Here is a 19,592-nt window from a genome sequence, read left to right as displayed (position 1 = left end):
TTTTAAAGAAAGTAGTCCAGAGTAGTCCTTAGTTGATTCTTGATAGATCCACATGTTTTTGAGAATGTCTGTGTACAGAACTTAATATTGGGTATTCTAATTACAATAAGGATATTGTACAGAATAAGTAATTAGTAGAGATGAGCGGATTGATTCGTGGGACTCCGGTCCAGCGTTCAGGTCAGCGGCACCTAACGGCGAGACGAGAGGCCGTGAATCTCTTCTGGCGTCTCCCAAAACCAACCTGGACACGGAAATCAATCCGCTCGTCTCTAGTAATTAGAATAAATTAGAATTATCGTATGGATATTCTATATGTAACTGGTAATTAATATGGATAAAGTATAATTTATAATTATAGGCAAGTTTAGTATGTATATTGGATTTTATAAATATAATAAGGAATTGTATATTATATGTATGGATGTTGTACATTATAGGTGATTATAGATATAGTACATTATAGTTGATTACAGTATGGATATTGTGTGGTATAGGTGATTATAATATGGATATTGTACATTATAGGTGATTATAGTATGGATATAGTATAGGTGATTATTGTATGGATATTGTAAATTATAGTTTATTATAGTATGGATATTGTGTAGTACTGGTGACTATAGTATGGATATTGTACATTTTAGTGATTATAATATGGATATTGTGTAGTATTGGTGATTATGGTATGGTGAGTGCAGTATAGTATAGATGATTACAGTATAAATATTTAGTTTTATCCATGGCCGGACACTGACGGCAAAGGCTTCCTCCAAACATGCAGAAGTGTGGATAAGTAAAGTCTGGTCATAGAGATCCTTCTCAAGGAAAATGTCTTCAGATTTGCATTTCTGTCGCACATGCAGCATGGGAAAGAAAAAAATTCAAGACCCTTTTTTAAATACGCACTTGGAAGTCGGCCTGACATAATTTTCATTAAGGGGCAATGAAGAACCTACAAGTAGCATTTATAAGGTGATTTGCCTGAATTGGAACTTGGAACTTGGCAATTGGCAAAATGATGAGGGTTAAGAATGAAATTACTGTCAAACAAATGTGCTCCAAAAACATTTACCTGGAGGCGCTATGATGTGTACGCCCTTACTAATGTGTATGATGGGGTTTGCAGTGCATATATTGCTTTTTGCAAATGCTCAAAAGTTGCATTGTGTTACTCTTATTATGGGAATTGCTGTGGTCCTTGTGCCATTTAGGAATGGAGGCCATAAAACGGACCACTAGAAAAAGTACTTATACTGCATTTGTCCGAATTTTAGTGGAAACGGTGTGTGACCTAGTTATCCATGGCTGGAAAATTAAAACATGGACCGTTCTTTCCACAGAGCTGCAAGGCCCCTTATCTCCGACTGAATCAGACTACAGACATGGCATCAACCATCATCGAAGTACAGTAAATTGATAGCCTGAACCTTTAGAGTACCATAGATTAGATAGATATAATGTCACAAGCCCCCTACATATAAACTAGCACTCTTTATTTCCTTTCATATGGTACTAAAGGGTGTTTAACTTTATTTAACCTATTAAATAAATACATTATTTATAAAAAAACTATGTGGGGTCCCCCATATTTTTAATAGCCAGCTAAGGGAAAGCAGTCAGCTGCGGGTTTATATTATCAGACTGGGAAGGGCCCGATAACCATGGAGCTTCCCAGCCTATCAATATCAGCTCACAGCTGCCTGCTTAGCCTTTATTGGTTATTAAAAAGGGGGACCCTAAAAAAAATTACGTGGGGTTACCCCAATTTTTATTACCCAGCAAAGGTTAAGCACACAGCTGTGGGCTTATATTAATAGGCTGGGAAATTCCATGGAAATTGGTCCTGTCCCAGCCTAATAAGACCAGATCTCAGCCACCCTAGAAATGGTACACGCATTAGATGCCCCAATTCTGGCTCTTAGTCTCGGCTCTTCCCGATTGCCCTGGTGTGTTGTCAATAGGGGTAATGGGTTTGCAGGATTGATGCCAGCAGCTGTCGCTGACATCAAGACCTGGGGTTACTAATGGAGAGGCGTCTGTCAGAGACCTCCTTTACTAACCCCGTAGTCAAAAGAAATAAACATACACACAGAAAAGTCCTCTATTTGTAAAAATCACTCCCCGGCAATTTCCCTCTTTCACCCATTTATTAAAAAAAAAATCCATACCAGTCCGCCGTAATTAAAAATAAAGGTCCCATGACGATCCCAATCTTCTTCGTCCAGTGTATGGCGCCATGTTCAGAGAACAAAGCTCCATAGACTGAAGTAGCAGCCAGTGCTGGTTCTCACGCTGCGCTCCATGAGAACCCGGTAGCTGTGACGAGCGGTGACGTCAGTAAGGTTCACAGCTGCCACGCTCATCACAGCAGACTGGTTCTCGTGGAGCGTCGCCTGTAGAGAATGGATGGAGCAGCGGTTGGGCGACCAACCTGCCACGACATTCTAACTTCTGCCAATCTGTGCGGGTCCCAGGTATCGCACCCGTAGTGATTTATAAGTTATCATGTGTTCTGTGGATATCCTGTGCATAGGTGATATCTTATCTTAACCAAACAACCCCTTTAAAAAGGATTCTCCATCTTCAGAAAAAAAAAGTGGACAAAGCAGAAAAGGTAGTAAAATATTATGACTGACTTGTTAAATTCTCCATTGTTCCAGCTCAGCCGTGGCGCTCCCTGACATTCTCTGATTACGGCACTTGGTTCTTTGATGACATGTTGTCTACACACATGATCATCAACCCCACAATGATAATTTGTCTATACATGCCTAATGTAAAGCACTATACACAGTCCCCATTTAGTTTGTGCCCCCAGCTCTCTATTGCTCTAAGATAGATCAGTGCCAGTGGCGTCCATACTGTTTGTGTCTTTTCCTGAAGTTTTCTGCCCAGGGTCTCCAGCTGACATCCAAACAGTGCTGACAGCTGTGCAGGAGACTGGAAAACTCTGTCCTGTAAACCTCTCCTCTCTTCTGCATGGGTGCCCTGCAATTGTGTTGTGGGGAGCCAATGGTCAACGAGAGGGAGCTTTTTCCTCTGTGAAAACCATAGATGCTGCTATCGCTACTGATCATGGCATCGTATAAGTAGGTTTGCAGCATTAAATGGCTATCAATTGACTACATATTTACGAATTGGCAGTCATTTAATAACTTGTTCAGACAGGCCAACTGCACTTACCACTGGTGCAGAACGATCGGTAATGGATCGTTCTGTGCACATAGACTGTTGTTGTTCTCGACAGCTGGAATAACAGCTTATCCCGCAGTCATACATATTTTTTTTTTAAATTGAAGCAGGAATATTAATAGAAGGCAGTGCTCTATCTATAATAGCTTGTTATTTTATTTTAATAAGGGGGTTGTTTCAGATTGAAAAACAAAACACAACTGCTTTTCTCCTAAAAAAACAAAACAAAACAAAAAACAGCAGCATCTGTTGTTCTTCATGCCTTCATAGGAGTTGTGCATCAGGTGGGTGTAACCAGCACTCTCTTACTCTCCCTCCATAGGGTATCACCCTATTGTGCGCTCTGTTCCCCACATTTAGATCTACACTTATGCCTATAGGTTGCATCTGGTATTGCTGCTCAGCAGGTGTATTTTTTGGATAAGATGGCCATATGTGCCAGTTTCGCTACATCTTTTGAAAAATAATTTTCTCTGTATACTGTTGACCTAACATATATTCCTCCGTGTGCCAGTTCCTCCGGAAATTTTAGTGCCCCCAGGCCTTCTGTCAGACAGTCACCCTCGCTTTTTTTTGCATTGCCATTTCTTTCCTTCCGAATAATGATATTTTTAATGCATATAAGAAGAATGCAGATAATTGATTGTCTTGAAAGAAGGCCAACGATAATTTATTTCACTGAATGTGCAAACTGGCTGGTAGGAAAAATGGTATGTTAACTTCAGCACTCAGCCTGAAAATTAGAAATTGCCAAGTGAGAGAGAACAGACAGCAGCTGTAGGTTGCACATGATCTGGGTTTTAATATGCTGCCATTATTCTTGTCTGTCCCAGTTCTAAAGGTTTCTACAAGGCAAATCTGTGTATAGGCACAGATACTACTGCCTCCTGATCTCTTCCTGTACAGTATATAGGCACAGATACTACAGCCTCCTGATCTCTTCCTGTACAGTATATAGGCACAGATACTACTGCCTCCTGATCTCTTCCTGTACAGTATATAGGCACAGATACTACAGCCTCCTGATCTCTTCCTGTACATTATATAGGCATAGATACTACAGCCTCCTGATCTCTTCCTGTACAGTATATAGGCATAGATACTACAGCCTCCTGATCTCTTCCTGTACAGTATATAGGCACAGATACTACTGCCTCCTGATCTCTTCCTGTACATTATATAGGCATAGATACTACTGCCTCCTGATCTCTTCCTGTACATTATATAGGCATAGATACTACTGCCTCCTGATCTCTTCCTGTACAGTATATAGGCACAGATACTACAGCCTCCTGATCTCTTCCTGTACAGTATATAGGCATAGATACTACTGCCTCCTGATCTCTTCCTGTACATTATATAGGCATAGATACTACTGCCTCCTGATCTCTTCCTGTACAGTATATAGGCACAGATACTACAGCCTCCTGATCTCTTCCTGTACATTATATAGGCATAGATACTACTGCCTCCTGATCTCTTCCTGTACAGTATATAGGCACAGATACTACAGCCTCCTGATCTCTTCCTGTACAGTATATAGGCATAGATACTACAGCCTCCTGATCTCTTCCTGTACATTATATAGGCATAGATACTACAGCCTCCTGATCTCTTCCTGTACAGTATATAGGCATAGATACTACAGCCTCCTGATCTCTTCCTGTACATTATATAGGCATAGATACTACAGCCTCCTGATCTCTTCCTGTACAGTATATAGGCACAGATACTACTGCCTCCTGATCTCTTCCTGTACATTATATAGGCACAGATACTACAGCCTCCTGATCTCTTCCTGTACATTATATAGGCATAGATACTACAGCCTCCTGATCTCTTCCTGTACATTATATAGGCATAGATACTACAGCCTCCTGATCTCTTCCTGTACATTATATAGGCACAGATACTACTGCCTCCTGATCTCTTCCTGTACATTATATAGGCACAGATACTACTGTCTCCTGATCACTTCCTGTACGTTATATAGGCACAGATACTACTGCCTCCTGATCTCTCTCTGTACATTATATAGGCACAGATGCTATTGCCTCCTGATCTCTTCATGTACATTATGCATACACAGATCCTATTGCCTCCTGATCACTTCCTGTACGTTATATAGGCACAGATACTACTGCCTCCTGATCTCTCTCTGTACATTATATAGGCACAGATGCTATTGCCTCCTGATCTCTTCATGTACATTATGCATACACAGATCCTATTGCCTCCTCATTTCTTCTTGTACATTATATAGGCACAGATACTACTGTCTCCTGATCTCTCCCTGTACATTATATAGGCACAGATGCTATTGCCTCCTGATCTCTTCCTGTACACTATATAGGCACAGATACTACTGCCTCCTGATCTCTCCCTGTACATTATATAGGCACAGATACTACTGCCTCCTGATCTCTTCCTGTACATTATATAGGCACAGATACTACTGCCTCCTGATCTCTTCCTGTACATTATATAGGCACAGATACTACTGCCTCCTGATCTCTTCCTGTACGTTATATAGGCACAGATACTACTGCCTCCTGATCTCTTCCTGTACATTATATAGGCACAGATACTACTGCCTCCTGATCTCTTCCTGTACATTATATAGGCATAGATACTACTGCCTCCTGATCTCTTCCTGTACGTTATATAGGCACAGATACTACTGCCTCCTGATCTCTTCCTGTACATTATATAGGCACAGATACTACTGCCTCCTGATCTCTTCCTGTACATTATATAGGCACAGATACTACTGCCTCCTGATCTCTTCCTGTACATTATATAGGCACAGATACTACTGCCTCCTGATCTCTTCCTGTACATTATATAGGCACAGATACTACTGCCTCCTGATCTCTTCCTGTACATTATATAGGCACAGATGCTACTGCCTCCTGATCTCTTCCTGTACATTATATAGGCACAGATGCTACTGCCTCCTGATCTCTTCCTGTACATTATATAGGCACAGATACTACTGCCTCCTGATCACTTCCTGTACGTTATATAGGCACAGATGCTACTGCCTCCTGATCTCTTCCTGTACGTTATATAGGCACAGATGCTACTGCCTCCTGATCTCTTCCTGTACATTATATAGGCACAGATCCTATTGCCTCCTGATCACTTCCTGTACGTTATATAGGCACAGATACTACTGCCTCCTGATCTCTCTCTGTACATTATATAGGCACAGATGCTATTGCCTCCTGATCTCTTCCTGTACACTATATAGGCACAGATACTACTGCCTCCTGATCTCTCCCTGTACATTATATAGGCACAGATACTACTGCCTCCTGATCTCTTCCTGTACATTATATAGGCACAGATGCTATTGCCTCCTGATCTCTTCCTGTACACTATATAGGCACAGATACTACTGCCTCCTGATCTCTCCCTGTACATTATATAGGCACAGATACTACTGCCTCCTGATCTCTCCCTGTACATTATATAGGCACAGATAGCATTGCCACACTCTCATAAATACTATTTCCTCCTGATCTTTCTTTGTTCATTATGTAGGCACAGAATACTATTGCCACACAATCTCTCCCTGTTTACTATGCAGGCACAGATAGTATTTCCTCCTAGTCCCTTCTAATGCTTTATGTGAGCACAGTATTGTTTTCATCTTACACTGTAATTTTTATATGTATAGATTTTAGCTTAGTTATCTCCCACAGTTTGTCTTCCATATTTTTCAGGTACTCGATGTAGATGTAGCTAGTAATGCTCTTTGTTGATAATGTAGGCATAGATATTTCTCCTTCCTTGCCTCTCTCTGGTAGCACAAGCACAGTCAGTGCTGCATCCTTTTCTCTGTCTGCTCGATAAGTCATGCTGCATCCTCTCGAAGAATAGAAGACCATATGAAAATTATAGCTGTAAACAGAAGCTGAGAATAAAGACAGATTGTATACTATTGAGAAGCAATCAGATAGTTTGTAAAAGCGAGAAATATATATTGTGTTTTATGAGAAGGCCAACAATAATGCTGAATTTATGAATCAGTCCGTAAAGGCTTATGGATCTTTGGTCCAACCTTGCATGCTGTATTCTACCCATCCCACCTGGGTCATTTTGCCAAAGGTTGGAGACCATTTTCTTAAAGCAATTATGAGATCAGCTAATGAACCATCATCTACTGATGATCTTTACATCTTCAAAATCCATATCAATTGTAATCAGCAAACATAATATTACTGATCTAGGGATTTGAGAGGCAACTCAGAAGATGAAGACCATAGTTGTCATCTCAGAGAAAAGAGTGAGTGGTAGGAAATGGAAGTCCTCTATAGCTATGGCTGATGCATCGACGCTTGTAGTGGTTTAGTGCTAATAAATCATCTGAGGGAAAGTACTTATTATAATGGCAGGTTATTCCGCTTCTTTGAAAATACGGGTTTAAACCTAAAATCTGCAGTTCACACATATATTATGGATGTAAGCGTCTCTGGAGCTTCTCAGAAGTGGAGATTGATAAGATACAGTACTTGAACCTGAAATTACGTATCAGAGGAACACCGCCAGCTCCAAGATATTTGTGTGTGAGATTTTTATTTTTTACTCTTCTTTTTTTTTTTTTTTTTTACAATGTTCATTTAACCCTTTCAAGACCTTGTAATATTTGTGATTTTATCTATTTACGTTTTCACTCCCCCCACCGCACCCTTCTTTCCAGAGCCATATCTTTGGTTATTTTTTTTCCATTAATACAACTGATTAAAAAAAAATGCAATTGTACCGTTGTTCTTTCGCTTTTGTTTTGACAGCGTTCATTGTGAGGTTAAAATGACCTCTTAATAAGATTCTTCAAGTCAATACAGTAACAACGAAACCAAACTTTTAAAAGTTTTTTTTTTTTTAGTTATTATTTGTTTGGTTTCTTTTTAGTGATTTTAAAAAATTCAGAAGACTAAAAAAAAATTCTTTGTATTGTCCTTTTTAGACCAGTAACTTTTTGTATTCTTTTGGCAAAGGACCGGTATGTGGGCTTGTGTTTTGTGTGCTGAGCATTAGATTGTATTGATACCATATTGGGGTACATACAGTGTTTTGCCACGTCTAAAAAAATGGCAATTCTGGTGTTTGATTTTTTTTTTCCTATTGACATTTAGCGTATAATAACTTGTATTTTCATAGATTGGACTTTTACAGACATTACAATACCATCTTTAATTTTTAAATGTAGTTATTTTTAAACCGGGAAAAGGGGAGTGATTTCAAACCTGCGAATGGGGTTCATAGGAGTACCAAGATGTCAGCCATTGGGGGCTGCCATGATAGCCTATAAGCTTTCCCCAGCAGCCAGGGCTCACATAGCATAAGGATATCACACTGCATGGGAGGTGAGTATATGGTGGTGGGTTTTTTATACAGTGAGGACTATGGGACTTAAATGGGGCTGTCCAAGTAGTGGACAATCCCTGTAAGTGATTGTTGTCATAATGTGGCCTTGGATAGTTCTTCATTCCGACCACGTACAGATTGGAAACTTGCACCCAGAGCAAATGAATTACAAGTGTCATTTACTTTAAAGGGAATGTGTCATCAGAAAATAATCCTTTGTTGTTTTTGTTTTTTGTTTTATATGCAGAAATCTTACCATTTCCACATTGGCCACTAGGACTAGTACTAAACCTGTGTTTCATTTTCTGTACCAAATAGTTTTCAGCAGTCTCTTTATCATTACAGACAAGATTACAATGCTGATTAACACCTCTATACACCGCTGATAGATCACACAGTATCCACCATTCACAATAGGCGATGTCACAGCTTGCCTCCTCCCCCTCCCTTCACAATTACTTTTGCCCAGATTGTGGCATTGTGGATGCCGCCTAGTAGCAGTAATTTCCACTTTACCTGAGAATCTTTTGTGTCTGTCCTTGGGCACACACAGTAAAGGTACGGATCATCTGTCCGCTTCATCTCGCTTTTGAATTACAGCTAAAACTTTTGAGTTTCTTCTTCTTTTGTGAAGTCTGTGATTACCGGAGGCTGAAATCACAGTTATTTCCTAAGTGGCCTTGTTGTCATTTGACAGTTAATTGAATATCCGGACATCAAATAGCGAAACAAATCGGCTCTTTAGTCACCGCTGCCCATAACATTCAATTCCCTTTAATCACTACTAAAGGACGCGCTACAAAAGAGCTTTCTTTTCCTTCACAGATTCAGCATGATCTAATTGTAAAGTGACTTTTAGATATTTCTCTCCCTTCTCTCCAAGGCGATGCATTCGTGACAGGTAGAGAACAAAGCACTGTATTATATGCCATGTCGTGTTTGTTTATATAAAGTGCAAGAATTTTTTTTTGTCTCCTTACAAAGCGGATGCTCGAACATGAGCAGAGGTTTTCAGAAGATGTCAGCGGTTACATGCAATTTTCTTTTATTATTAGCTCTCTCTCCTGTATTTTGTGCTTTTATCTAAATTCTTTCAGCACAATGCTGTATTATGGAGCTATAACAGACCACCAGATTAGTGATTTTTCTCTAGTGGCCACTATTGTGTTGCTTCCATTATGTATACTGTTGAGCAGCTCCTCGGGGGTGGGGCTCTGTGGTGTGATTGACAGCTTTAGGTTCTGTTCTGCCACAGTCCTGTGCTGTGTGAGACCATGGCATACAGTTCTCATCCATATGCTGCAAAACAGTTTTTGTTTTTTTTTATAGGGATTTTGAAATATGGAGAAGATTTACAAATATGTCTATTAAGTTGCAGATTTGGAGTGGATTCATGGAGTATTTATGCTTGTATGTCTGTATGGAGAATTTCTAGATGTATTGCTGTATGCTTTTATGTACAATTGTGTTCAAAAGTTTACATACCCCGGCAGAATTTTTTCTTTCTTGGCCTTGTTTCAGAGAATATGAATGTTTCAGAGAATATGAATGATAACAAAAAAACTTTTTCTCCACTCATGGTTATTGGTTGGGTGAAGCCATTTATCGTCAAACTACCGTGTTAACTCTTTTTAAATCTTAATGACAACCAAAAACATCCAAATGACCCTGATCGAAAGTTCACATACCCCAGTTCTTAATCCCGTGTATTGCCCCCTCTAACATCAATGACAGCGTGAAGTCTTTTGTGGTAGTTGTGGATGAGGTTCTTTATTTTCTCAGATGGTAAAGCTGCCCATTCTTTTTGGCAAAAAGCCTCCAGTTCCTGTAAATTCCTGGGCTGTCTAGCATGAACTGCACGCTTGAGATCTCCCCAGAGGGGCTCAATGATAATGAGGTCAGGAGACTGAGATGGCCACTCCAGAACCTTCACTTTGTTCTGCTGTAGCCAATGACAGGTCAACTTGGCCTTGTGTCTTGGATCGTTGTCATGTTAGAACGTCCAAGTACGTCCTATGCGCAGCTTTCAGGCTGATAAGTGCAAATTTGCCTCCAGTATTTGCTGATAACGTGCTGCATTCATCTTTCCTTCAATTTTTACCAAGTTTCCTGTCCCTTTGTGGCTCACACATCCCCAAAACATCAGCGATCCACCTCCGTGCTTTACTGTAGGAATGGCGTTCCTTTCATCCTAGGCCTTTTTGACCTCTCTCCAAATGTAACATTTATGGTTGTGGCCAAAAAGTTAAATTTTAGTCTCATCACTCCAAGTTACCTTGTTCCAGAAGTTTTGAGGCTTGTCTCTGTGCTGTTTGGCGTATTGTAGGCGAGATACTTTGTGGCAAATGCGCAGTAATGGCTTTCTTCTGGCGACTCGACCATGCAGCCCATTTTTCTTCAAGTGCCTCCTTATTGTGCATCTTGAAACAGCCACACCGCTAGTTTTCAGAGAATCTTGAATTAGACTATGTGCCCACGATGCAGAAATGCTCTGGATTTTTTCCTGAGCATTTCTGCATCTGCCTGGCGGATTGTACATGCGTTTTTCCTGCCAGGGACATGCGGATGTGAAGTGTTCTTCACATGCATTTCCGCATGCAGGTTGTCAAGCGCTTTCCAAGCGATTTTAGCATCACTTGGAAAGTGCTTGACAACTTGGACACACTATATAAATCCATGCAACCGGCATGGATTTATATTGTGTGACCTTAAAGAATGGTAAAAAATAAGAAAATAAATCTATACTTGCCTTCCGATGGCCCCAGGAGTCTTTATTCGCTCCGTCCTGGCTTGCCGGCAACTCGCGGTACACTAGACTGAAGGACCTGCCGTCACATGAGTAAATGACGTCAGCGCAGGTCCTTCAGTCTCCCGCGATCTGCCGGCAAGTGAAGACAAGCGCACCGCGGGCCATCAGAAGGTAAGTATAATATTTATTTTTTTATTTTATTCTTTTTTTTTTACAGGTACTATGGTACCTGGGTCTGGAGGAGAGTCTCCTCTTCTCCAAACCCGAGTACCATCCGCACATTGAACCGCATGGTATCTGCATCTGCAGATGCAGTGATGCGGATGTCATGCGTTCCAATGCACGTCAATGGCGGCGAAAACGCAGCGCTTCCGCAAAATAATTGGTAGTGCTGCTTTTTTTCCGCAATGATAACCCGCAGCGGAAATTTCCGCAGCATGTGCGGATTATCATTGGGGAACATGCCAAGCCTTCTACCAAGCGTTTTTGCCGCTGCAGAAACTCTTAAAAAACGCATCTTGGGCACACAGCCTTTCAGCTGATGTGAGGATGTTACCTTTAGTAGCCATTCAAACCCATTTGTGTCAAATTCTGTGCATGTTATCAGGCCAAAATCACCAGGGTATGTGAACTTTTGATCAGGGTCATTTGGATGTTTTTGGTTGTCATTAAGATTTAAAAAGAGAAAACACAGTAGTTTGACAATAAATGGCTTCGCCCAACCAATAACCATGAGTGGAGAAAAAGTTTTTTTGTTATCATTCATATTCTCTGAAACAAGGCCAAGAAAGGAAAAATTCTGCCAGGGTATGTAAACTTTTGAGTACAACTGTATGTATAGTGAGCTAGTGACAGGATAAGTCGTTGGTAATAGATATTTTTCCTATTATTTGTGTGACATGTTAGACTCTAGGAAGTATGTACAGTATATCATCCGGGAAAACTAGGTAGAAATATAGGGAAAGCTGGATATCCCTGGCGATGGGCTTTGGCAATTCATGTTTTCGGATCTTTATTTTTATGGAATGACAGGCAGCTTTGGAGCTGGTCAACGGGTCCTAAAATGCATTCTAGGACCCATTGAAGCATTTAGAGGCCCGAAATAGCCATCGACCGTCCATCAATGTTTCACATTTACTCCTGCAGCTAATTCTTGGTGCGCTCCAGGAATCCTTTTAGTGTGGTGGTCAGACCCCATACATTATGGAAGTGGAACTTTATATATTTATGGTGTTGGTTTTTTTTCTTTCAATATTGGTTTGGAGCTGGTCGTTCTCCTCCTGTCCTGGTTTCTATGTAGCCCTCATTCAATCCAGGTAATGGGCGGACTCCTTAGGGCCCTTTCACATTGTGTTTTTTCCTGCGTTCTGTGGCCTGTCTGCTGTCCACCTCCAGTAGGCGTATAAGGCTGAAAATGATGCATGATAGAGCACATGGTGACTCCAGCTACATCATTATAATCAGTGGTCCCATAGGCGCCAAAATCTCGTTTTACTGGGGGATGTTCGGATATAAGCCCCAACCGGCCCACTAAACATAAGAAAAAACGCAATGTGAATTGGCCCAATCACAGGCCGTGCTTGGATCAGAAAACCTGGTCCGACCGCCGGGTCTCCTGACCTGAGCTAACTGCTTTAAAGGCATTTGAAAGCGGTCGGGAGCTGGGGTAAGGTAATTTCTGTTTAGTGCATGGATGTAAAGTTTTTGCATTTATTTTTAATAATGAACATCAAAGGGAACCTGTCAGCAAGATTTTGCTAAGTAAACAACAAGCATTGTCATGTTGGGGCTCTTGCTCTGATTAAAATGTTTCCCTGAGGTGAAGAAATTTTGTGTCATCAGTGTTTGCAGTTGTGATTTAATGATATGCTCCGGGGCGGGATTGTAGGCAGGGTCTTATACTGGTGCTCTAGGCCAGATCAGCAAGATAAGACCTGCCCACAGGCCGCCCCGATCGGTCTCTCTCTCTGGCTGTCTCTATGATGAGGAACATACTTGTGTTTTGGGGCGGCCTGTGGGTAGGTCTCATCTTGCTGATCTGGCCTAGAGCACCAGTATAAGATGCTGCCTACATTCCCTCCCCGGAGAACGGGCGTATCATTAACTCAGAACTGCAAACACTGATTACACAAGAACAGCAAGACGTATTTCTTCACCTCAGGTATCATATTAATCAGTGCAGCAGCCCCAACATGACACTGCCTGTAGTTTACTTCGCAAAATCAGACTGACAGGTTCCATTTAAGAATCACATGCCATTTAAAGGAGTATTGTAATCTTCTGTCTTCAGGAGTGCACTGCTCCACTGCCTTCATGTTTACTGGTTTATGGGGGTAGAGGGAAGCGGTGCATTCTTCAAGGTTGACAGTTTGGAAATTAATCTGGCCTTCAAATGGACGGAGCTCACACTTTGCCCAGGGTCTAAGAGTAAGGCCACAGCCCCACTATCAGTATTTGGTCCGTATTTTTTCTCAGGAGTGGGAGCCAAAACCTGGAGTGGGTGATAAATGCAGAATTGGTGACTTGTTTCTATTATACTTTTTCTCTGTTTCTCACCTGTTTTTGGCTCCAACTCCTGAGAAAAAGTACTGACTGAATACTCTACTTGTGGAGAGTGCGAACCTGATTTGGCACACTCTGCTAGTAGAGATGTCAACTCTTAGGGATCATACTCAATCTGCGTATAAATTGGACAAGTGATTGCACTCTGACTAAAGTTATTCACTGATTTAGTGCTCATCTGCGATTTTTTTTTTCAGCTGGAATCTGGATGAGAAAAAAATCGCAGGATGCTGCAAGTGGCCTTATATATTGGATGAGACTCACTAATGCAAGTCAATGGGTGCAAGAAAAAAAACGGACGGCACACAGACCATCCGTATGCAGTCCAATTTTTACTGATACATTACCTTTCTGTAGCATAGAACACTGTAAATGATCCTGTAAATTATTATAAAATAGTTGCAGAGAAAAAAAAATGCTTTACAAGCTGATATCATGCGGATGCAATGTGAGAAAAATCGCATTGTATTTGCATGATACTCGTCCTATTTTTCAGGATCAACATCAGAGCGAATTTTTAAAAGCAGATGAGTGCAAGCCCTTAGACCCCCAGTCAAAGGCGTCTCATGGAGCCAAATCAGACCTTTTGCTTTGCACTGATAAGGGGCAAACAGCCTGAAACATGTGTCTGCACATAGAGATTCTGGTTTTGTTTTTATCTGAAGTCATGTGGCATGGCTGATTAAAAAGTGGATATTGATTTTTAGCATTTTTACTTTCAATAGATAGCACTTGAATGTCAAGTCATTTTCCTCTCTGCAGGGAGGAAGAGGACTTGTATACTTCTTAACCAAGACAATGAACTGTAAACTATAGAATTGATAATCCCTCGATTTTTGAGAACGAAGAGGATCTTTAATCAGAGGTGATTTGCAAAGTTGCTTGTTTTTACAAGCACGTTGCAATTTTAGCCATTTAAGAACTTGACTCAACGTTTTTAATGAATTTGGCACATCTTACTCCACATTCTGCATCGCAACTGGCATACAAAATGCTAGTCTTGATGAATTGGGTCCCTTACGTTTTGGCAAAAGGACGGCTGGGATCAGAGTATTAGGAAATAGATCAGGGGAAACTTTCTTCTTACGAGCCTTTTTTTTATACACTGCTCAAAAAAATAAAGGGAACATTTAAACAACAGAATATAACTCCAAGTAAATCAAACTTCTGTGAAATCAAACTGTCCACTTAGGAAGCAACACTGATTGACAATCAATTTCACATGCTGTTGTGCAAATGGAATAGACAATAGATGGAAATTATTGGCAATTATCAAGACACCCTCAATAAAGGAGTGGTTCTGCAGGTGGGGACCACAGACCACATCTCAGTACCAATGGTTTCTGGCTGATGGTTTGGTCACTTTTGAATGTTGGTTGTGCTTTCACACTCGTGTTAGCATGAGACGGACGCTACAAACCACAGAAGTTGCTCAGGTAGTGCTGCTCATCCAGGATGACACATCAACGCGAGGTATGGCGAGAAGGTTTGCTGTGTCTGTCAGCGTAGTGTCCAGAGGCTGGAGGCGCTACCAGGAGACAGGCCAGTACACCAGGAGACGTGGAGGGGGCCGTAGGAGGGCAACAACCCAGCAGCAGGACCGCTACATCCGCCTTTGTGCAAGGAGGAACAAGAGGAGCACTGCCAGAGCCCTGCAAAATGACCTCCAGCAGGCCACAAATGTGCATGTGTCTGCACAAACGGTTAGAAACTGACTCCATGAGGGTGGTCTGAGGGCCCGACTTCCACAGATGGGGGTTATGCTCACAGCCCAAAACCGTGCAGGACGCTTGGCATTTGCCACAGAACACCAGGATTGGCAAAGTCACCACTGGCATCCTGTGCTCTTCACAGATGAAAGCAGGTTCACACTGAGCACATGTGACAGACGTGACAGAGTCTGGAGACGCCGTGGAGAGCGATCTGCTGCCTGCAACATCCTTCAGCATGACTGATTTGAAAGTGGGTCAGTAATGGTGTGGGGTGGCATTTCTTTGGAGGGCCGCAAAGCCCTCCATGTGCTTACCAGAGGTAGCCTGACTGCCATTAGGTACCGAGATGAGATCCTCAGACCCCTTGTGAGACCTATGCTGGTGGGGTTGGCCCTGGGTTCCTCCTAATGCAGGACAATGCCAGACCTCATGTGGCTGGAGTGTGTCAGCAGTTCCTGCAAGATGAAGGCATTGAAGCTATGGACTGACCCGCCCGATCCCCAGACCTGAATCCGATTGAGCACATCTGGGACATCATGTCTCGTTCCATCCACCAACGTCACGTTGCACCACAGACTGTCCAGGAGTTGGCAGATGCTTTAGTCCAGGTCTGGGAGGAGATCCCACAGGAGACCATCCGCAACCTCATCAGGAGCATGCCCAGGCGTTGTAGGGAGGTCATACAGGCACGTGGAGGCCACACACAATACTGAGCCTCATTTTGACTTGTTTTAAGGACATTACATCAAAGTTGGATCAGCCTGTAGTGTGTTTTTCCACTTTAATTTTGGGGGTGACTCCAAATCCAGGCCTCCATTGGTTAATAAATTTGATTTCCATTGATGATTTTTGTGTGATTTTGTTGTCAGCACATTCAACTTTGTACAGAACAAAGTATTCAATGAGAATATTTCATTCATTCAGATCTAGGATGTGTTATTTGAGTGTTCCCTTTATTTTTTTGAGCAGTGTATATAGCACATTGTAACTGGAGAAAGGATTACTGATTCCAGTAATGAAGTCAGTCGAGCAGCAATAATCTTAATCTATCTTTATAATAATCTTTTTATTTATATAGTGCCAACATTTTCCGCAACAAGTTAGACAATTTACAGCAATTATGGGCACTGTCCCCATTGGGGCTCACAATCTACATTCCATATCAGTATGTCTTTGGAGTGTGGGAGGAACCCGGAGGAAACCCACGCAAACACCCGCTGCAACCTCCTTGCAGATGTTGTCCTTGGTGGGATTTGAACCCAGGACTCCAGCACTGCAAGACTGTGCTAACCACTGAGCCACCGTGCTGCCCAATACACAAACCAGTTAGAAATGACATGGTACCAATTTATGGGTGAACACGGGAACCGGTTGGGCTTTTACTGAAGATATTGTAGTTATCTGCCCGGCATGTAGTTGTGGCGAGGCCTTTGTGCAGTCGTTGGACTTCCTCTGCACCAAAGTTGTCATTATGTCTTAATGGAACTCCCTTTGTGCACAGAGGACACAGTCATACTGGGACAGAAAAGGGTTTTACCCAAACTGTTACCACAAAGATATAAGAACACCGCTGTGTACAATGTCTTTGTATGCTGTAAGTGAGAATGTAGTGGAGTTGTGTATACTAGAACTTCATTCATTGTCTATGGGACTGCTGGAGAAATCCAGGTACACAGCTCCGCTTCTTCTGGCAGACAATGAATGGAGCTTGTGCAACTATGCTCCATACAAGATGGGGCTCTGCAAAGCCTAATTTCTGAGATCAGGATCGCTGGTGGTATTGGCAAATGGACGTCCAGCGACTTGTAAGTTATCCCCTATCACATACATAGGGGAAAACTTTTCTGGGAATAATCCTTTAAGCACATTATGCTACTGCTAATAATTGTCTATGGACATCACATGGGTGTGTGCTTGATTTTAGATACTTTGCGTGTGACTTAAACACCTGATCTCAATAATTTTGAAATGTGGTTTAGTATAGTTCACATACTGTCGCCTTATGGACGGATAGATACTCGAACTTTATATGGAGCATGAAAACCATGGAGGCTACTGGAGTCTTTATAAAAATTGTGTTAACTTTGAAGTAATGTAAGTACAAATATTAAAAAAGAACATGTACCACATATACAATACAATGTGTGAGAATCAAAAAAGTCAGGCTGAGACCAACTGATGGTGCCAATGTTGCATAGGACTAAGTCCATATAGTGGTCGGGGCTGGGACAATAGACAGTAAATCAGTGTAATCTACTTGAACAGACCAGAGCATAATAACAGAGTTTACAGTAATCTTTCATGTGGAATAAAACGTACAGAGGTAATAATACTATCAAAGTCGAAGAATAATTATAGTCCTATACAAAGTGGGTACCCATGTGTCTTATAGGTAGATTTCCATCCTGCTAATAAGCCCAGCACATACCAATAGTAAAGGCAGACACCTGAGGAGCAATCAGCACAGAAAGTAAGACCCCCAAAATCCCCTACGTGCATTTCGCTGTCATCATAACCCATGTTATATGCCCCATGATGAAGCAGTTATGACAGCGAAACGCGCATAGGGAACTTTGGAGGGAAAACCTCCTTGGTTTTCATACTTGTTTATGTAGATGCTTCGAGGGTCATTTGGGACTCTGATTCCCTTAACTCTCTCAATATGGTCGTTTTGTTCCATTTGGGTTTCTGTTTAATGTTTCTATGGAGCATGTCAGGGTAAAATGCTTATTGTCACAATTTTTAATTTTCCTTTATATTTCTTTTTTCTTTGGCAGCTCCAGACAGACAAGGTTGCGACTCGCACATACGTTTCCCCGTGCCTCCTAATACCAAGCACTGGATTGCACTTCTGCAGCGCGGAAACTGCACATTCAAAGAGAAAATCCTTCGAGCTGCATCCCATAACGCCACCGCCGTGGTCATATATAACAACAATTCGAATGAAGATACCGTGACCATGACTCATCCAGGTAATGGGGCTTAGCTCTAGAAGTAATGATATTGATGGATAAGAGATTCATATTGTGCTCACGTGTGAATTCTAAATTGGAAGTTTGAGGATTAATCATGTCATGTAATGGCCTTTAGTATAGCGGCATCATCTATGGTACGTGCTCAGTAGGATCAGCTTTAGTACATATCTGTGTCAATTGTAGTAAATGTAATAGAATTGCCAATAATGGCAGCTATAATGCATATTGGTATCATGTAGTTGTAAATAATACACCAGTTTAAAGCCCATTTATTACTTTGAATATTCTTCATATAAAACAGCAAAAAAGACCATAAAGTAACCATATACACACAATGCACTGAGAAAATCACTGTTCTTGATAAGGGGCGTGGTGGAGTCAGTCGCTCCTGACTCATGGAATCTAGAGCATCTGACGAGTGCCTTTCGCCTCTTTTCTTCATGCCAGATATCTTACTCCAGTCAGAGACTGGAGTTATATTTCTTGCATAGGGAATGTCACAGCTCGTGATGCCCATGCCGCGCCCCTGTTCCACCCCAACCCAGCCCATTTCAGCGGACCTGGGAGAAATTGGCATTAAAACTCCAAGTGTCACTAAATTTTGGTGCAACTCTGACTTTTCAAAGCTTTTACGCTACATTTTTGATGTAAAAGCGTTGATGAATTGGGGTCATAGTCCCCACCAAGCTTTCACGACTGCAATAATGCAGCTAGTGTGCGACGCATTCTGTCCGTGGTTCAGGCAGCATGAATCAGATGACAGGTTACCTTTTAAAATAAGAAATCCCCATTCTTTTGTATTAGACAGTGGTCCTATAGGATCTGGGTGGGTAAAACCGGATCCATCACTGCCTCATGTGCTTCCTTATTGAAAATAATATTGGCTGCAAGACAACAATTCCAGAGGTCTGTAATTGCTGCCGAAAGAGTGTCATATTTGCAAATGTGTATTGATATTCTCCTCCATTTCCCATCTTATCAGTATTTACTTCATCATCTCTGGCAATCTTAACTGCATTCACTCAG

The 19,592-nt window shown here is 41.6% G+C and overlaps 1 protein-coding gene across 2 annotated transcripts in view; it reads left to right on the top strand.

Moving 5' to 3' along the window:
* RNF130 (ring finger protein 130) overlaps nucleotides 1-19,592 on the top strand; it is a 261,704-nt gene that overhangs the window by 69,584 nt on the left and 172,528 nt on the right. For both annotated transcript variants that reach the window (XM_073649772.1, XM_073649771.1), the window contains exon 2: nucleotides 18,369-18,563. In XM_073649772.1, coding sequence (XP_073505873.1) covers nucleotides 18,369-18,563 — 195 coding nt within the window. The remainder of the gene's footprint in view (nucleotides 1-18,368; nucleotides 18,564-19,592) is intronic.

This window comes from Phyllobates terribilis, unplaced genomic scaffold (assembly GCF_046119375.1).
Source record: "Phyllobates terribilis strain yellow unplaced genomic scaffold, ASM4611937v1 Scaffold_10__3_contigs__length_209671492, whole genome shotgun sequence".
NCBI lineage: Eukaryota > Metazoa > Chordata > Amphibia > Anura > Dendrobatidae > Phyllobates > Phyllobates terribilis.
The sequence above is the reverse complement of the archived record's forward strand: the minus strand, read 5'-3'. Positions and strand labels throughout refer to the sequence as shown.